The sequence below is a fragment of the Schistocerca serialis genome, chromosome 3 (assembly GCF_023864345.2).
Source record: "Schistocerca serialis cubense isolate TAMUIC-IGC-003099 chromosome 3, iqSchSeri2.2, whole genome shotgun sequence".
Classification (NCBI taxonomy): domain Eukaryota; kingdom Metazoa; phylum Arthropoda; class Insecta; order Orthoptera; family Acrididae; genus Schistocerca; species Schistocerca serialis.
The window spans coordinates 376,333,659-376,350,109 of NC_064640.1; the positions used below are offsets into that span (position 1 = coordinate 376,333,659).

The 16,451-nt window shown below is 41.9% G+C and overlaps 1 protein-coding gene across 1 annotated transcript in view; it reads right to left on the minus strand.

The window, feature by feature from the left end:
* Positions 1-4,424: 4,424 nt before the first annotated feature.
* LOC126471615 (relaxin receptor 1) overlaps positions 4,425-16,451 on the minus strand; it is a 752,030-nt gene continuing 740,003 nt past the window's right edge. Inside the window, exon 21 of the mRNA XM_050099855.1 lies at positions 4,425-4,531. Within this exon, the coding sequence (XP_049955812.1) occupies positions 4,508-4,531 (24 nt within the window). The 3' untranslated portion in view covers positions 4,425-4,507. The remainder of the gene's footprint in view (positions 4,532-16,451) is intronic.

Here is a 16,451-nt window from a genome sequence, read left to right on the forward strand (position 1 = left end):
AAAACGTCTGGTCAATGGTGGCCGAGCAACTGGCTCGTCACAATACGCTAGTCACTACTCTTGATGAACTGTAGTATCCTGTTGAAGCTGCATGGGCAGTTGTATCTGTACACGCGATCCAAGCTCTATTTGACTCAATGCCCAGGCGTATAGGCCGTTGTTACGGCCAGAAGTGGTTATTCTGGGTACTGATTTCTCAGGATCTATGCACTTAAATTGTGTGACAATGTAATCACATGTCAATTGTAGTATAATATATTTGTCCAATGAATACCCGTTTATCATCTGAATTTCTTCTTGGTGTAGCAATTTTTAATGGCTAGTAGTGTATTATTATTGATGGATGTATATATTTGTTTGTTTGTTTGTGTGTGTGTGTGTGTGTGTGTGTGTGTGTGTGTGTGTATGTGTGTGAGATACTTATCAGTCCTACCTTTTTAAAAAAAAAAATGGTTCAAATGGCTCTGAGCGTTATGGGACTTAACATCTGAGGTCATCAGTCCCCTAGAACTTAGAACTACTTAAACCTAACTAACCTAAGGACATCACACACATCCATACCCGAGGCAGGAGCCAAACCTGCGACCGTAGCAGCAGCACGGTTCCGGACTGAAGCGCCTAGAGCCGCTCGGCCACAACAGCCGGCTCTTGGTCGCTGATGAACAACAGTCAGCCTGGATGCATGATCCAGCCGCTGTTGCGGAGACCCATATGCAGCAACGTTCGTTGAACAGTTGTTGAGAAGACATTGTTGGTATCCCCTTGGTTCTTCTGGGCTGCCATTCGCTCAACAGTTGCACGTCTCTTCGCCCGTACACATCCCGGCAGCTGTCGTTCACTCCTGTCAGTTATGGCACAGTTGGCTCGGCGCTTGTTTTAGATAGCGCCATTTTGCCATGCACAGTATACCTTAATATTGGCGGCATGCTAATAGTTCACAGACTTAGCGGTCTGGAATATGCTTCCACCTATGCGGACAACTTGAGAACTGTCGTTCAAATTATGAAATACTAACATGTTTAATCGAACAGGATAGCTTCTGGTAGGACATGGTCCTGTCAGCTCCGTCGTACGAAGACAGTTTATGTAGTAATGTTATATATTGTGTAACTAACTATAATTGCTCGTCAGTAAGGATTCAGAAATCAATATCAAGTTTCAGTCTACCGTTCATTAACGATCATATTTAAGATTGTGAGTTGGTGGTGTACTATTACAAATGTTTGAACTTCATGGCTACTAGCACAGAATGTGATGATGATTGCAGTTCTCAGTAATCAGTTGGTATCATTCGTGCGATAGCTTCCCTAGTCAAAGCTACCTGCTTGTTATTATCAGCCTCGCCGTCAAGAGTAATAAAGTCGACGCTGATAGGTAAGTAGAAATGAACTTCTTTTGTAGCGATTCAATAAGAAAGAACTTGACAGCTCTCATTCAAACACAACTTTCCCTGTACCACTAAATCATCCGAAAAGGGAGTATGGTGGGGATGAGAAGAAGTCTCTAAAAAACTGGAATCGTCAATCACGCTTCGAGCAAGAGAGAGTCTTAAAACTTAGTAGGTTAGAGAACAACGATACCCTTCAGATGTTACTACGACTCGTATTAACGAGACTAACTCATCTTAACAGAGACGCGATTTGTTTCCGCACAACAGAATTAACTTAATCCTCCTTCGAATTGATAACATGCCTACAAATCACATGTAACTTGTTAAACTGCTTGGTTAGATCATATCCATGGCGGTCTGAAGACTGGATTACAACAAAATCCATAGGGACGTAGTTAGGGTCCACGGAAGGGTATACTTTGAACCCTTTCAAACTGCTGCAAAATGCTATGTATTCACGCGGAACCCCTAGCGTGAAACTGCTACAAGTATACGCATTGAGGAGCATACTTGTCGCTACCGAACTCAGAAAAGTGTTAGAGGAGCCAAGAGTGGACGCAATGTGACTTCAACAGCCCTAAGTTCGATTGACATGTGTTCTTCCTGACACTATGGTGATAATGGGGAATCGTAATGCCATGTAGTGGCCGAGCGGTTCTAGGCGCTACAGTCTGGAACCGGGCGAACGCTACGGTCGCAGGTTCGAATCCTGCCTCGGGCATGGATGTTTGTGATGTCCTTAGGTTAGTTAGGTTTAAGTTGTTCCAAGTTCTAGGGGACTGATGACCTCAGAAGTTAAGTCCCATAGCGCTCAGAGCCATAACGCCATGGCGACATTCACAGTGAGCAACCTAAACGGACTCCTCTGAAAGTATCCGAATTCCGCGCTAAACACACAGTCAAAGTGCAAGTAGTAGGGGATTACTGTACGTGGATACTGTATTATCATCATTGTATGCTCAGTATTTGCTCGAAATACACGGTTATCTAGAGGAGATTAGTAAGTTGTTGACTATGGAATGGGACGCAGTGTACTAATAATGGCTGACATAAGCGCACGATCACTCTGGCACCGTGATCACAGTGTTAAATGGGAAGGATCTGTACAGCATATATGAGGAAAATTACTGTACATTTCTGGACAAGTACCTGTCTAAATGGTTTGTATGATAACAGATGTTACAAGGACTCACTTCCAGTGATCATAATGACATATACAGACAAAGAAAGCAGGTCACTTGTATAGCAGCGGCTAACGCGAGGCAGCTTAAACAATTACGGAAATTATCCTTGTGTTATCTAATGAAGCAGCACTCAATGACAGCCGGGTGACAGCGTCGGAAGTTGCAGATATAGGCCTGGCGGATCACGAGAATGAACGGAACATTCTTTGGCTGCTTCGACGCTTACGGTGGCCGACGCGCTGTGCTGACACAATCGAGGCGCTAACACTCCAGCTGCCATGGAATCTTTCTCAAATGATATTATAGGAACTATTCGACAAAATATTTGATTCTATTACATCTTGTAGCTTCATTCATCAGCTTCACTTTGTAGTACCTCTCGGTTCATTAATGATCGTAGTTATAGTGCTATTTCGCAGTTTAGTAATGCACTGGATGAAATTCGAAGAGATTTCAAAGACAAATACCAGTCGTAATGAGTTTATGTTTGGTGCATGTAGTCCAGTCAACGAAGGAAAATTATTGTAAAAAATCATGTAGCCGCAAATTTTTGTACGGTGGTAGGAGGGAGTGTAATGAACAACAAAAAATGTTCAAATGTGTGTGAATTCTAAGGAACCAAACTGTTTAGGTCATCGGTCCCTAACTTAAACTAACTTATACTAAGAACAACACATACACGCATGCCCGAGGGAGGACTCGAACCTCCGGCAGGAGGGACCGCGCTGCCCGTGACATGGAGCTACAACCTAAAAGTCCTGGCCAGTGGGTTGTTTGAAATCCGGCTCTCTCTCTTGTCAAAAAACAGAGGGACAGAGTCAATGCTACCTCACCTGCGAATTCGTACTATCGATAGCTCTGGCTTTCGTCACCTTTGGTGGCAATAGTGTTCGGTGTGTGTATTATCTTTCCTGCATCAGTCCGAGAACCGAGGTTTTAAATTTGCGTGTACGTCACCTGCCCGTTGCAGTTGCCTTGACAATGGCAGTGTGTTCTCCCGCCAAAATATCGGCGGTCGCTCAAAGTGTTTCCTGGCTGAATTCCCGGAATTTATTTGAAATATATTTTCCTTCCACACATTTCTCGCATTTAGGTCATGATAGTAAAATTTGAGTAATTTGGCATCCTGGAAACTATTCTGACTGTGCACCATTCGCAAAAGGAACAGAAAGGGGGAAACGATATTTGTATGATGGCTTATAGGGTACAGATCTAAATGTCTGTTGTTAGATAATTTGGCTTTTCCTGGAATAATGTTTTATAGTTTTTTTGTGTTTTTACATGTTCCTCACTGTGGCTATTTTTATTTGCATTATTCACATACTTATTTGGCTAATGTTATCGTGTTTATTTTGCTGCTTGGTGTGTCGAAATAGGCATCTGTATAAATCTGATGCCGTTAACCGAGTATACGTGTGCATGATGAACACTTTTGAGATAATGAAAAGGTTTCAGTTGCAGTTTTTCTCTCCTATGACAAGACTTGCAAAGCTATGGAATTTTAGGCAGCAACTCTGGGTGGTAAACTGAATAAGTTACACAAAATTATTGCACGATTCCTTTCCTTTATTCTTATTTTGCAGTAGTTTTCTTGAAGATGAGAACAAGACTGAACAGTATCCTTTGAGATCAATTTACCTTAATCTAGTTTACAGTTGTGTGACAGTGACACTCTACATCTAATTCTAACATGTCATAATTACGAATAAACAATTGCCACAAACTCGGTACTTAGAGTTACTGACAAGCAATATTTTTCTGTAACAGTTCTTACACAAGAATATAAAAATAAAGAAAAAATAAATTAATAGAAAAAGTAAAATAAAATAAGTTTTTAACTAGAAAGGTGTGTTCTCGATATGAATAATCTGCGCTACAGTGATGTAACGAAGCGAGTATGATGAGAAATGCTTCAAGCTCCCTGCTAAGGACTTCAGCATTTCGCCTCGTGCATGACCTGGAACATAAATAATCGATATTAATCGGTTAATACATAACGTGGAAATAATCGAAAAACAATTTTGCATACATTGTCTCTAGCATAGGTACACACTGTTAACCTTCACTAAACAATGGTCTTAAGACTTCAGACTCCCGTTTGACTAGAGCGAGGTTCAGTTCACCAACCAGCCGTCGTAATTTAGATTTCTTTGCCATTAACTACACAACTTCATGTAATTGAAAAGAATGCAAGTGGCTGAACTCCAGTTTATCACATCAGTAGTTCAGGTAACACTGTTATTGAAAACGTCACTGACGTACGTTAGTAGTGGATAATGCATGATGCAACTCACGTGATGAACACTGTCAGAGTTGAAAAATTTACAGCATAGACAGGCTGCCTACATGAATCCCACTCTCAGCAGTCTTGAAGACATTCAGCAGGGTTTGCTTTCGTCCGGTGGGACCAATGGAAGACTTATGATGAACCAAGGCAAAATGGATGGCTAATATTCTTATGGAATTTCTAAAACAATTGTTGGGAAATGCAATTAGACAGTCATTCAAGATAATGTGTAGAATCTATGGGACCAGAGACGTACCACTGGATCTTCAGAGGAACATGATCTACAGAATCCTGAAGAGAACAAGGGCAAGTAAATGCGAAAATTAGCACTCATTAAGCTTGACTGGTCATGTGTGTAAGTTACTGACAAGAATTAGGTACAAAAGAATGGAAAATATAATTTAGGATATGCTAGAAAGCAATTAGTTAGGCTTTACGAAAGATAAATGTATCAGGGAGGCAGTTACGCCTCATTCTGTAGGAGAGGTATCCGTGAAATAAAGGCATTTTTATAGGATTTTCTGACCTAGGAAAAGCATTCAGTCATATAAAGTAGTGAAAGGTGTTTGAAGTCGTCAGAAAAATAATTGTACCTTGTACGAAAAGATAGGTGGTGATATACAATATGTACCAAAAACAATAGGAAACAATGGAAGATAAACACAAAAGTCCTCAAATTAAAAAGGGTGTAGGGGAGGGACACAGTCTCTTCCCTCAGTTGTTCACCCTGTGTATAGAAAAAGCAGTTGAAGAAATAAAAAGTTTCAGAACTGGGATTAAAATCAACGAGAAAAGGATATCAATTATGAGATTAACTAGTAAGATCGTTATTCTTTGTGAAAAGCAGGAAGAATTACAGGAACTATTGAATTTGACGAACAGACAGTAGAGCACAGAATACTGACTGTGAGTAATATGAGAAAAGGCGACTGCATTAAGAAGTCGAAGAAGTGATATAAGCGATACATAACATCAAAAATGGGATTATTCCAAAAAAATTCAGACGTTGTTAATTAGCTGGAAGACAAAAGCTAAAACTGTCATCTGATGTAAAGCAAAGCCCCCAAAACGCTTCGCAATGGACATATTAATGTTTAGTGTCTGGTTATGTTGCCTTTATTTATTATAGTCATTCAGTATCTTTCATAAGTCATGGACTACCAAGGGTAGCCATAAAATTTTATTTATCATCTCGAGAAAATAAAGTTGTGTAATTAATTTTTTCTAGAATGAAATTTTCACTCTACAGCGGAGTGTGCGCTGACATGAAACTTCCTGGCAGATTAAAACTGTGTGCCGGACCGAGACTCGAACTCGGGACCTTTGCCTTTTGCAGGCAAGTACTCTACCAACTGAACTACCCAAGCACGACTCACGCCCCGTCCTCACAGATTTAAATCCTCCAGTACCTCGTCTCCTACCTTCCAAACTTCACAGAAGCTCTCCTGCGAACCTTGCAGAACTAGTACTCCTGGAAGGAAGGATATTGCGGAGACATGGCTTAGCCACAGCCTGGGGGACGTTTCCAGAATGAGACTTTCACTCTGCAGCTAGTTCTGCAAGGTTCGCAGGAGAGCTTCTGTGAAGTTTGGAAGGTAGGAGACGAGGTACTGGCGGATTTAAAGCTGTAAGGACGGGGCGCACATTAGAGGTAGTGGTGGTGTTCTCGATAAGATTGCATTTACCAGAATACAACTACTGCGGACCTGCAACGAAGCTGAAAAAGAGTCTAGCTCATGGCGGTAAGGGAATGAATATACTAGGCAACACCTGCAAGAAGCATGATATTGCTTACATTACAAATGAAGATCGTCTAGTTGCAGACTGAATATTAGCAGATAAAGCTAGGGAAACATGTTGAAGAGAGGGAATAGGCATAGGACAGTGTGTTGCAGAATTCCTAGTTGATTAAGCAATGTGTGCCAAATCTAGAATGGGTGCTGGGCTAACAGTGAATAATGCGCAGATGCAGAGAAGCAGCTACAGGAAGCTAAAAGGTATAATAGGGCAATGGAGGGTATAGCTATCAATAAAGTATTGAGTTTAAAACCATAGAAGAAAGGACATGGACTGTTTATAAAAAAATCGTTCTAACGATAATACTGGAGAGACCACTTACCAATACAGATTTGCTTAAACTTGTCAGAAAATTCAAATCCCAAAATTTTATAGGATGTTCATGAGGAGTACATTACCAGATAAGACGTAGAACGGCAAGGAATGTGGTAATGTCAATTTAGACGTTTTAGGAGGATATGGCACTCACCGGATTGCATGTGTTTTTAAAAAAGAAATACCTTCTACTACTTTGACTCGCACAGTGTTTTGAGACAACCTGAAGAATTGGGCCGATACTTAACCGACAAGAACCATGTGTTCCACAATTTTAGACGCTTCCAAGACTTCAGTTCATGTCTCTGTGGTCATTATTGTTTAATGTTTCTCTTGATGGATGCATAAAAGAAGACAGTATGCTCATTATTATTTAGATGTAACATCATACACTCATACTTTGAAAGAGACTCATTAATATTAAGAGTGAACCTCATTCCTACAATAGATCTAAGCAAGGAGGAGTGGAGTTCTGCATTAATCAGCCCGGAAACATGTGACAGCATACCTAACATCACTCATAAGTACAATAAACTTCATCCAGAAGACGGCAAATTTCTGATTATACGTCCTGGCTCATATGATTTTGGTGATTTGATTGAGTATATAAGACGTTTTGTACAAGACTTTGAGTTATATGCTCCCATTAATGTGCTTAAATCAGAAATAAATACAGTACACTAATGAATACACTTTATGGGCGAAGATTCTATAGCGTCACAATTAGGTTTCCTGAGGAGCCTAGTGTTGGATGATAATATTGATAAGATTTACGAGTCGAATCAACAACTGGACATTCAACCTGTTAGCATGTCCATGTTGAGTGTAATATCACAACGAATTTATATCTTAATGATACACTATTTCACACCATCTACGAATTTCTTCCTGCAGTGGGTGCAAGCTACAATTTTGGAAGTGGTCGACAGTCCAATATATCACTCAATGACTGTTCACATATTAGATCATCTTGAGTTATATATCATAGATCAGAATAGGTATCTAGTCGACTTTCGAAGTGAAGAAATTACAGTACATCTTAATCTAAAGTAGCATCATGGGAACAAAGTATAAATGCAGCACACACAGTCATCAGAATACTACTTTGCAGTGGAAGAAGAAGGCAACCATACGCGAGAATTACGAGTTTCTTAACTCGATAGGACTGAAACCTCGCAATCACATCACTCGATATAACAACTCCAGTTCAGTATGATGATCTACATCTACATCTACATTTATACTCCGCAAGCCACCCAACGGTGTGTGGTGGAGGGCACTTTACGTGACACTGTCATTACCTCCCTTTCCTGTTACAGTGGCGTATGGTTCGCGGGAAGAACTACTGCCGGAAAGCCTCCGTGCGCGCTCGAATCTCTCTAATTTTACATTCATGATCTCCTCGGGAGGTATAAGTAGGGGGAAGCAATATATTCGATACCTCATCCAGAAACGCACCCTCTCGAAACCTGGACAGCAAGCTACACCGCGATGCAGAGCGCCTCTCTTGCAGAGTCTGCAACTTGAGTTTGCTAAACATCTCCGTAATGCTATCACGCTTACCAAATAACCCTGTGACGAAACGCGCCGCTCTTCTTTGGATCTTCTCTATCTCCTCTGTCAACCCGACCTGGTAAGGATCCCACACTGATGAGCAATACTCAAGTATAGGTCGAACCTACATCTACATTTATACTCCGCAAGCCACCCAACGGTGTGTCGCGGAGGGCACTTTACGTGCCATTGTCATTACGTCCCTTTCCTGTTACAGTACCGTATGGTTCGCGTATTCCTCTGGAATATTTTCCCTACAAACCTTTTGCTACAACGTCCTCTAACTATAACAATGAGATAATAATTCTTATTCTGTGTCAAGATGAGTTATTACATCCAAGCTTGCTATATATGGCAGGGAGATTTGTGACCATGAAGAAGGTTCAAATGGCTCTGAGCACTATGGGATTAACATCTGAGGTCATCAGTCCCCTAGAACTTAGAACTACTTAAACCTAACTAAGTTAAGGCCATCACACACATCCATGCCCGAGGCAGGATTTGAACCTGCGACCGTAATAGTCGCGCGGTTTCGGACTGAAGCGCCTAGAACCGCTCGGCCACAGCCGCCGGCCATGAAGAAGGATTGAAGCGCTCTCTCATCAGCAACATTCAGCTTACACATAATGCAATTATGTTTCAAGAAATAACATGTGAAATAACATGTGTACTTAATGGTACTGAGCCCGACTGCACAAGAAATGTTAGAATCACATAGTTCCTCAAGCCATATAACTCCGCATGAACTTCGAACCTGCATGCATTAGAAAATGCAGAGTGGTTCATAGATGGGTCAATAGATGCTTCAGTTAGGGCTTGAATGCTGCTCAAAATGTTAATGGACTCCTTTGAAGATAATAAATGTGATTCTAGTTCGAAGTGCTATGGATAATAATTCATACGAAGGGCGTTCAATAACTAATGCAATAATTTTTTTTTCTGGAAGCAGGTTGGTTTTATTTGGGATAACAAAAAAAATGGTTCAAATGGCTCTGAGCACTATGGGACTCAACTGCTGAGGTCATTAGTCCCCTAGAACTTAGAACTAGTTAAACCTAACTAACCTAAGGACATCACAAACATCCATGCCCGAGGCAGGATTCGAACCTGCGACCGTAGCGGTCTTGCGGTTCCAGACTGCAGCGCCTTTAACCGCACGGCCACTTCGGCCGGCTTGGGATAACAATGCATCATATTATGCCCCATTCTTTTGGTTACAAAACTCTGTTTTTCAACATAAATTTTGTTCAATGCGATGGCCTTATACCGCCTTACTGGGAGAGCCTGCACTCCCACATGGTACCGCTCCACTCGTCGACGTCGGAGCCAACGCCTTGCTGCATCAATAACCTCCCCATCATAGATGTACTGCTTCCCGCAGAGTGCATCCTTCACTGGGATAAACAGATGGAAGTCAGAAGATGTGAAGTGTGGTCTGTAGGGTAGATGAGGACAAACAGTCGCCACGCCGAGTGGCCGCGCGGTTTAAGATGCCATGTCACGGATTGCGCTGCCTCTCTCGCCGGAGGTTCGAGTCCTCGCTCGGGCATGGGTGTGTGTGTTGTTCTTAGCACAAATTAGTTTAAGTAGTGTGTAAGTCTACGGACCGATGACCTCAGCAGTTTGGTCTCTTAGGAATTCACACACATTTGAACATTTTGAAAAACAGTCCAGTGAAGTTTGGTGACCTCCTCTCGGCTGTGCAGACCTGTGCGGGGCCTTGCGTTGTCATGGAGAAGGAGAAGTTCGTTTGCATTTTTATGGTCATGAACACAGTGAAGTCGTTTCTTCAGTTTCCTGTAATTACACAATACACTTCAGAGGTGATCAATGCGCCATGAGGGAGGACATCAAACAGAATAACCCCATTAGTGCCCCACAAACCCTTACCGGCTAAGGGTGTGGCTTTGAACTTTTTCTTCCGAGGAAGGGTGGTGCGTCGCCACTCCATGGATTGCCGTTTAGTTTACGGTTCAAAGTGATGATGATGATGTTTGGTTTGTGGGGCGCTCGACTGCGCGCTCATCAGTGCCCATAAAAAGTCCCAGTTTTTACATATTCCAATCGAGCCACTGTCACGAATGTCTATGATGATGCTGAAATTATGAGGAGAACACAAACAGCAGTCCCCGGGAAGACAAAATCTCCAACCAGGCCGGGAATCGAAACCGAGACCCCGTGATCCAAAGGCAGCAACGCTAGCCACTAGACCACGAGCTGCGGACTGAACGTGATGAACGTATGTTTCATAGCCTGTGACGATGTTCAGAAAAAAATTGTCACCATCAGGCTTGGAAGACGCAAGCGGTTTCGCACATATAGTCCTTTGTTGTTCTGTATGGTCTTCTGCTGAGCGGCGAGGGATCTAGCGGGCAAACACTTTTGACTACCCCAACTGGTGGGCTATTGTGTCTGTACTGCCAACAGAGACGTCCAATTATGGGGTGAGGTGGTTGATTGTGATCCGTCGATCTTCTCGAATGAGGGTGTCAGCATATTCCAACTTTGCAGGGATAACAGCTGTGAGCAGCCAGCCGTCACGTGGGAGACCGCACAGGTTTGCGTGACCTTGCTGTGATGATGACAGGCGTCTAGATCATCGGCTCACTGTGCTTTTATTCATTGCCAGTTCTCCGTAGACGTTCTTCAGGCGTCTATGAATATCTGCGATGTTCGGGTTTTCCGTCAAAATAAATTCAATGACAACTCTCGCTCTGGAAGGCAGCTCCGTTACAAACGCCATTTTGAAGTCTATGTACAGAACCGTCACCAATCGGAACTTCATGAAACTATAGGGGCTGAAGCTGGAATATTCTACGATTTCCAACAACAAATTCCGCATTTTTTCAACCGAAATCGACTGAGAAAAAATTGTGCTGTACTACTTATTTATTGGATACCCTTCGCATGTTCAAAGAGGGCCAGAAGAGCAGAGTAAAATTATGCTGCATAAATTGTTGCGTAAAGCTCTCCATTTGTCTGTATCAGACTAAGAGCGCCTGAAACCATTGCGTATGTTGTTTGCAGGTGTCCAGCTATCGTTAACTTTCGTTAATAGGAACTTAGCGAGTGCCCAATCATTCCAGAGACATTGAAATAGTCATGGACAATTGAGTCATGTGTTCAACTAGAAATGCTTCGATTTATTATTCTAGAGGTGCAAATAGACAGGAGGGGGAATCTGAAAAAAGGATTCGAGCGTAGCTGACAACTTTAAACTAACCAATTCTAAAGTGTACCAAAATTAAGAATATTCTCCATTTGCATGATATGTATGCAAGATTTTTCTCTTCTTACTATGAGGGTGGTGAATTCGGTTATATGCTCAGTCCTAAGAAGTTTAAAAAATTAGGACATGTAGTGATATCTGACTGTTCTAAATGAAACTGGTTTTCAAATTGAAACTGTTGGCATACATACTCGACTTGAATAATTGCAAAACTTCCCTCCAAACACAGCTGCATATGCGTTATTACTACATGATTGCCTCGTAAACTACTCACCTCTCACAGGAGTTGTAAAACGTGTAGTATAAATGCAGAGGTACTGCATGACATGCAGCATATCTCTCAATAACTTCTCACGCTGCAATTGTCCTCGTGGATATACATGGGTTTTGTGAAGAGTATAGACATTTTGTTTAATGATGTTGCATTCACTGCATTCTGCATCAAACGACAGGTATTAACAAAGTATGCCATAATTGTTGCTTCATCCAAACCATTTAGTATAGTACAGTGTGCTAACATGCGTAGAATCATGAGTGACTCACCATCACCACAGAAAGTGGCGGGATGCTGAGGGAGTTTCATATGAAATATGGTGACATCACTCTGAACATATGATCATAACGAAAGCATAATTTACGTCAAAGGTCCGGAAAAATGTTTGTGGCTGTGTGGCATCTTCAGGAGTGCATCAATACGGAATCTTGAAGAGTAAAGTGGCCCATCAATTCGGAGACTCAAGCAAATGTATGGTGAAAACAACAACAGCATACATATATGGGCTTCAGAAAATTCACAGTTACTCGTAAGTTCACGTCACTTAATATATGGTCCTATGTACGCTCCTCAATTGGAAAATGAACTCTCTTCCCTTCCATCTCTGATCGCTCTGGCTTATTAATAAATGATATCGTGGATTTATTCATTCGGCTCTCATGTGGTTAATATTTCAGGTCATAGACATCCACCGCTCTGGCGAACACTCATATGACACAAACCAGCAGTGCGTGGTGACTCAATTTGAAAGAGCCGCCGTGCAGCTTGTGCACACCAAGACCAATGTAGTGTCCTGGTGCTGGAGAAATGTCGCAGTCACAATTGCGTACACACTAGGCAATACGTATCAAGTCGAGACATGCATGCACGTGCCATCTATGAACAACGAGCGTTGATCAGTTCCTATACCACTTACGTGCAAGCATTGACTACTGCATCAGTATGAAGTGACAGTTTGACTTTGGCAGCGGTGATGCTTTGGTAAGTGCTGTCGTTTGTTGAACGTTGACGACTTGGTTCCAAGCACAACGTCACCACTTTTTGATGAACAGACCATGGTTTACTCATAGCTGATTTAGGAGAAGGTAGTTGTGATCTAGTTTCATAATATATGATTGGGATTTGCAATTCTTAACCCAAATTTTCAGGGGTCTTGTGCCGGCTGAGACGAATGAGATACGTAACTAGTATTACTTCTACTTCTTATACATTTTTTTACACTGCAATGTAATATTTGTGATTTGTGTTTGTTCTAGAAGTGGTTGATGGAGACATAGAAAGAGATGTAAATGCCGAATTGGAGCATAAAATACCGGAATATGCATGCAGTGTACCAAATGATGAAGGTGACAAGTGGATAAAACAGTGAACCACAACATAAGAATCAGAAATTATTATTATTAATGATGGCTGTATGTCTGTGTGTGTGTGTGTGTGTGTGTGTGTGTGTGTGTGTGTGAGAGAGAGAGAGAGAGAGAGAGAGAGAGAGAGAGAGAGAGAGAGAGAGAGAGAGAGATACTTATCAGTCCAACTTTTTTTGCAGGATTATTTATACCTTATGGGAGAGGGCTTACAAAACTGTGGTTAGACCCCCGTATGATGTGTTCATTATCACCACAGTTTCTGAAGTATCAAACTAGCTGCCACCACCCTAGCTGCCCACCCCGGACAATCAAATTGGCGACTGCTGCTTGTGACCCTGTCCGCTGAGCTTGGAGCATCAAACTGATGGTCGATGCTTATGACCCCATTGCTTACACCATCTGCAGTGGCCGCATCGCCCTGGCCTGTAGCACGATGGCAATGTTCTGGATCTAGCAGTAGCAGTACTGCAGCCTGCCTTGTTAAAGGACAGCAGGTAAATCAAGAAGCGGCACTGAACTACTCCTTAGGGGTTGGTGTTTTCAGGGATAGGATCTTGCAATCTGGCTCCGATAACACCAATGTGGTGTATCGAGAACAGCTATTCTCCTTCATGCCTGTCGAGCGGTGTTGGAAATGGAACACCCTGAGGTAGTCCACCAACAGGTGCATGGCAGTTCCGTATTGTGAGCTGGTGCATCTTCACAAGGAAAGAGGGCGACATGTCATTGCACTGTATTTAGAAAATGGATGCTCCCGAAGGGATAGTACGAAGTATTCCAATGCAGAGCAGAAAGCTTATATACAGACTATAGAGTCGCTGTTCCTAATTCTCTGATGTCCTAGAGGACATTATATAAAAGTTACTTGTCAGTAATACAATGGTTGCAAACGCTTCGTTTTCTACACAAAAGCTAATGCTCAGCACTCAGATTTTAGAGGCCATTGTTTCAGTTGTTATTCTTGCCATGAAAAGAATGAACTAGAGTTATTACGTTGGTGCATAAGTTCATAGCGTTTTTGTTTTGCATGTTGGCATTCCAGTTGCTATGGGTTTATTTATCGATTGTCATTTTTTCTTTGTAGTTCACTGTTACGATTTATGTTTACATACTGTCGTTTTATCACTTGGAGATAGTAAGTGTGGCTGTGGAGGCTAGGAAATTGAGAACCAAGCGAAGAATTCGGAACATTTCCGACTTATTCTTCTGTTTGATTTCAGTAGATGGGTGACAGCAACGGAGGCAGCCAGAAATATTTACTCCGTGTATGGGGATAATGCCATTGGACAGAACATGGAAAGATAATGGATTCCTCGTCTTAAGGAAGCTCGTTTTGAGATTAGTGAATCTCCACGTTCAGGAAGACCTTCGAAGTTTAATGAAGATCGTTTAAGCTAATTAATCCACAACGATACACGTCAGTGTACTCGAGAACTGTAAACTGTGATGAACTGTGATCATTCCATCATCGTGCGACATTTGCATGCAGTGGGGAAGGTTCAATAATCGGGCGTGTGAGTACCGTATGCTCTAAGTGAAAATCACAAAAATGAGCGGGTGGCCATATGTGCATCTCTGCTTGCTCGAGATCAATTGGCTCGTGAACAATACAGACCATTCCTATCCTGTATCGTTCCTGGTGAGGAGAAATGGTGTCTTTATGCTAACATAAGGAAAAGAAAGGACTGGCTGAACCCAAACATAGCAGCAACTCCCCATAAAAGACCTGCGCGTATCCATAAAAGATAATGTTAAGAATATGATGGAACAGCGACGGCGTAGTGAACTACGCATTGCTTCCCAAGGTGTAACCATCATTGCTGATACGTCTTGCAAATGCAGTCCAAGAATAACGACCAGGAAGATTCCATGAAGTGATGCTACTCCACAAAAACGCCCGCCCGCGTTCTACTAAACCCACAAAATACACTGTACGTGAGTCAGGTTGGGAAGTCATCCCGCATTCGCCTTACTCATCTGATCTTGCACCCTTTAGATTTTCACATTTTCCACACTCTATCGAAGAACCTTCAAGGAATTTCATTTCCGGCTGAAAATGCACTCCGGACAAGGCTCGACGAGTTCTTCGCCTCAAAACCACGTGCTTTCTATAGTTGCGGGATCGAAGAGTTACACCAACCTTTCATTAGCAGACTGTTGTAAATAGTGAAGGAAAAGGTATTATTGATGACTAAAGTCTTCTTTATGTGTATCTGTTGTGTTTATTAAACTTACGGAAAAACCCTACAAACTTATGCTCCAATCCAATAGTTTATTATGTGAGTCACAGAATATATTCTGTGGAATTTGTTTACTTACTTTACGATATAAAAATACGTAATATTGTTCGTCTATGAAACTGGGAAAACACAGGCTTCCTAGTTACAGAACTGACACTGAAAATTAAATTTGCTACCTCCAGTTTTTACCGAGCTTACTTTCCGCTTTCTCATTTCTGATTTCCACACACGTTTTCAATCAGAATTAAAGTAGATTGCGGTAGCTACGGATTTAAATAACGTTTATAAATATATCTGCAATTTTCATTATATTTAGTTATAAAAGTTTCGTAGAAAAAAAAAAGTTGGCAGCACACCTACCTGATGTACCGTTCCTATCAATCTCCAAATTTCACACTCGTTTTGCAATGCAGTTGTAGAATTTTGGAACACATATTATGTTCGAGTATAATGAATTTTCTGGAAACTAGAAATCTACTCTGTAGGAATCAGCGTGGGTTTCGAAAAAGACGATCGTGTCAAACCCAGCTCGCGCTATTCGTCCACGAGACTCAGAGGGCCATAGACACGGGTTCCCAGGTAGATGCCGTCTTTCTTGACTTCCGCAAGGCGTTCGATACAGTTCCCCACAGTCGTTTAATGAACAAAGTAAGAGCATATGGACTATCAGACCAATTGTGTAATTGGATTGAAGAGCTCCTAGATTACAGAACGCAGCACGTCATTCTCAACGGAGAGAAGTCTTCCGAAGTAAGAGTGATTTCAGGTGTGCCGCAGGGGAGTGTCGTAGGACCGTTGCTATTCACAATATACATAA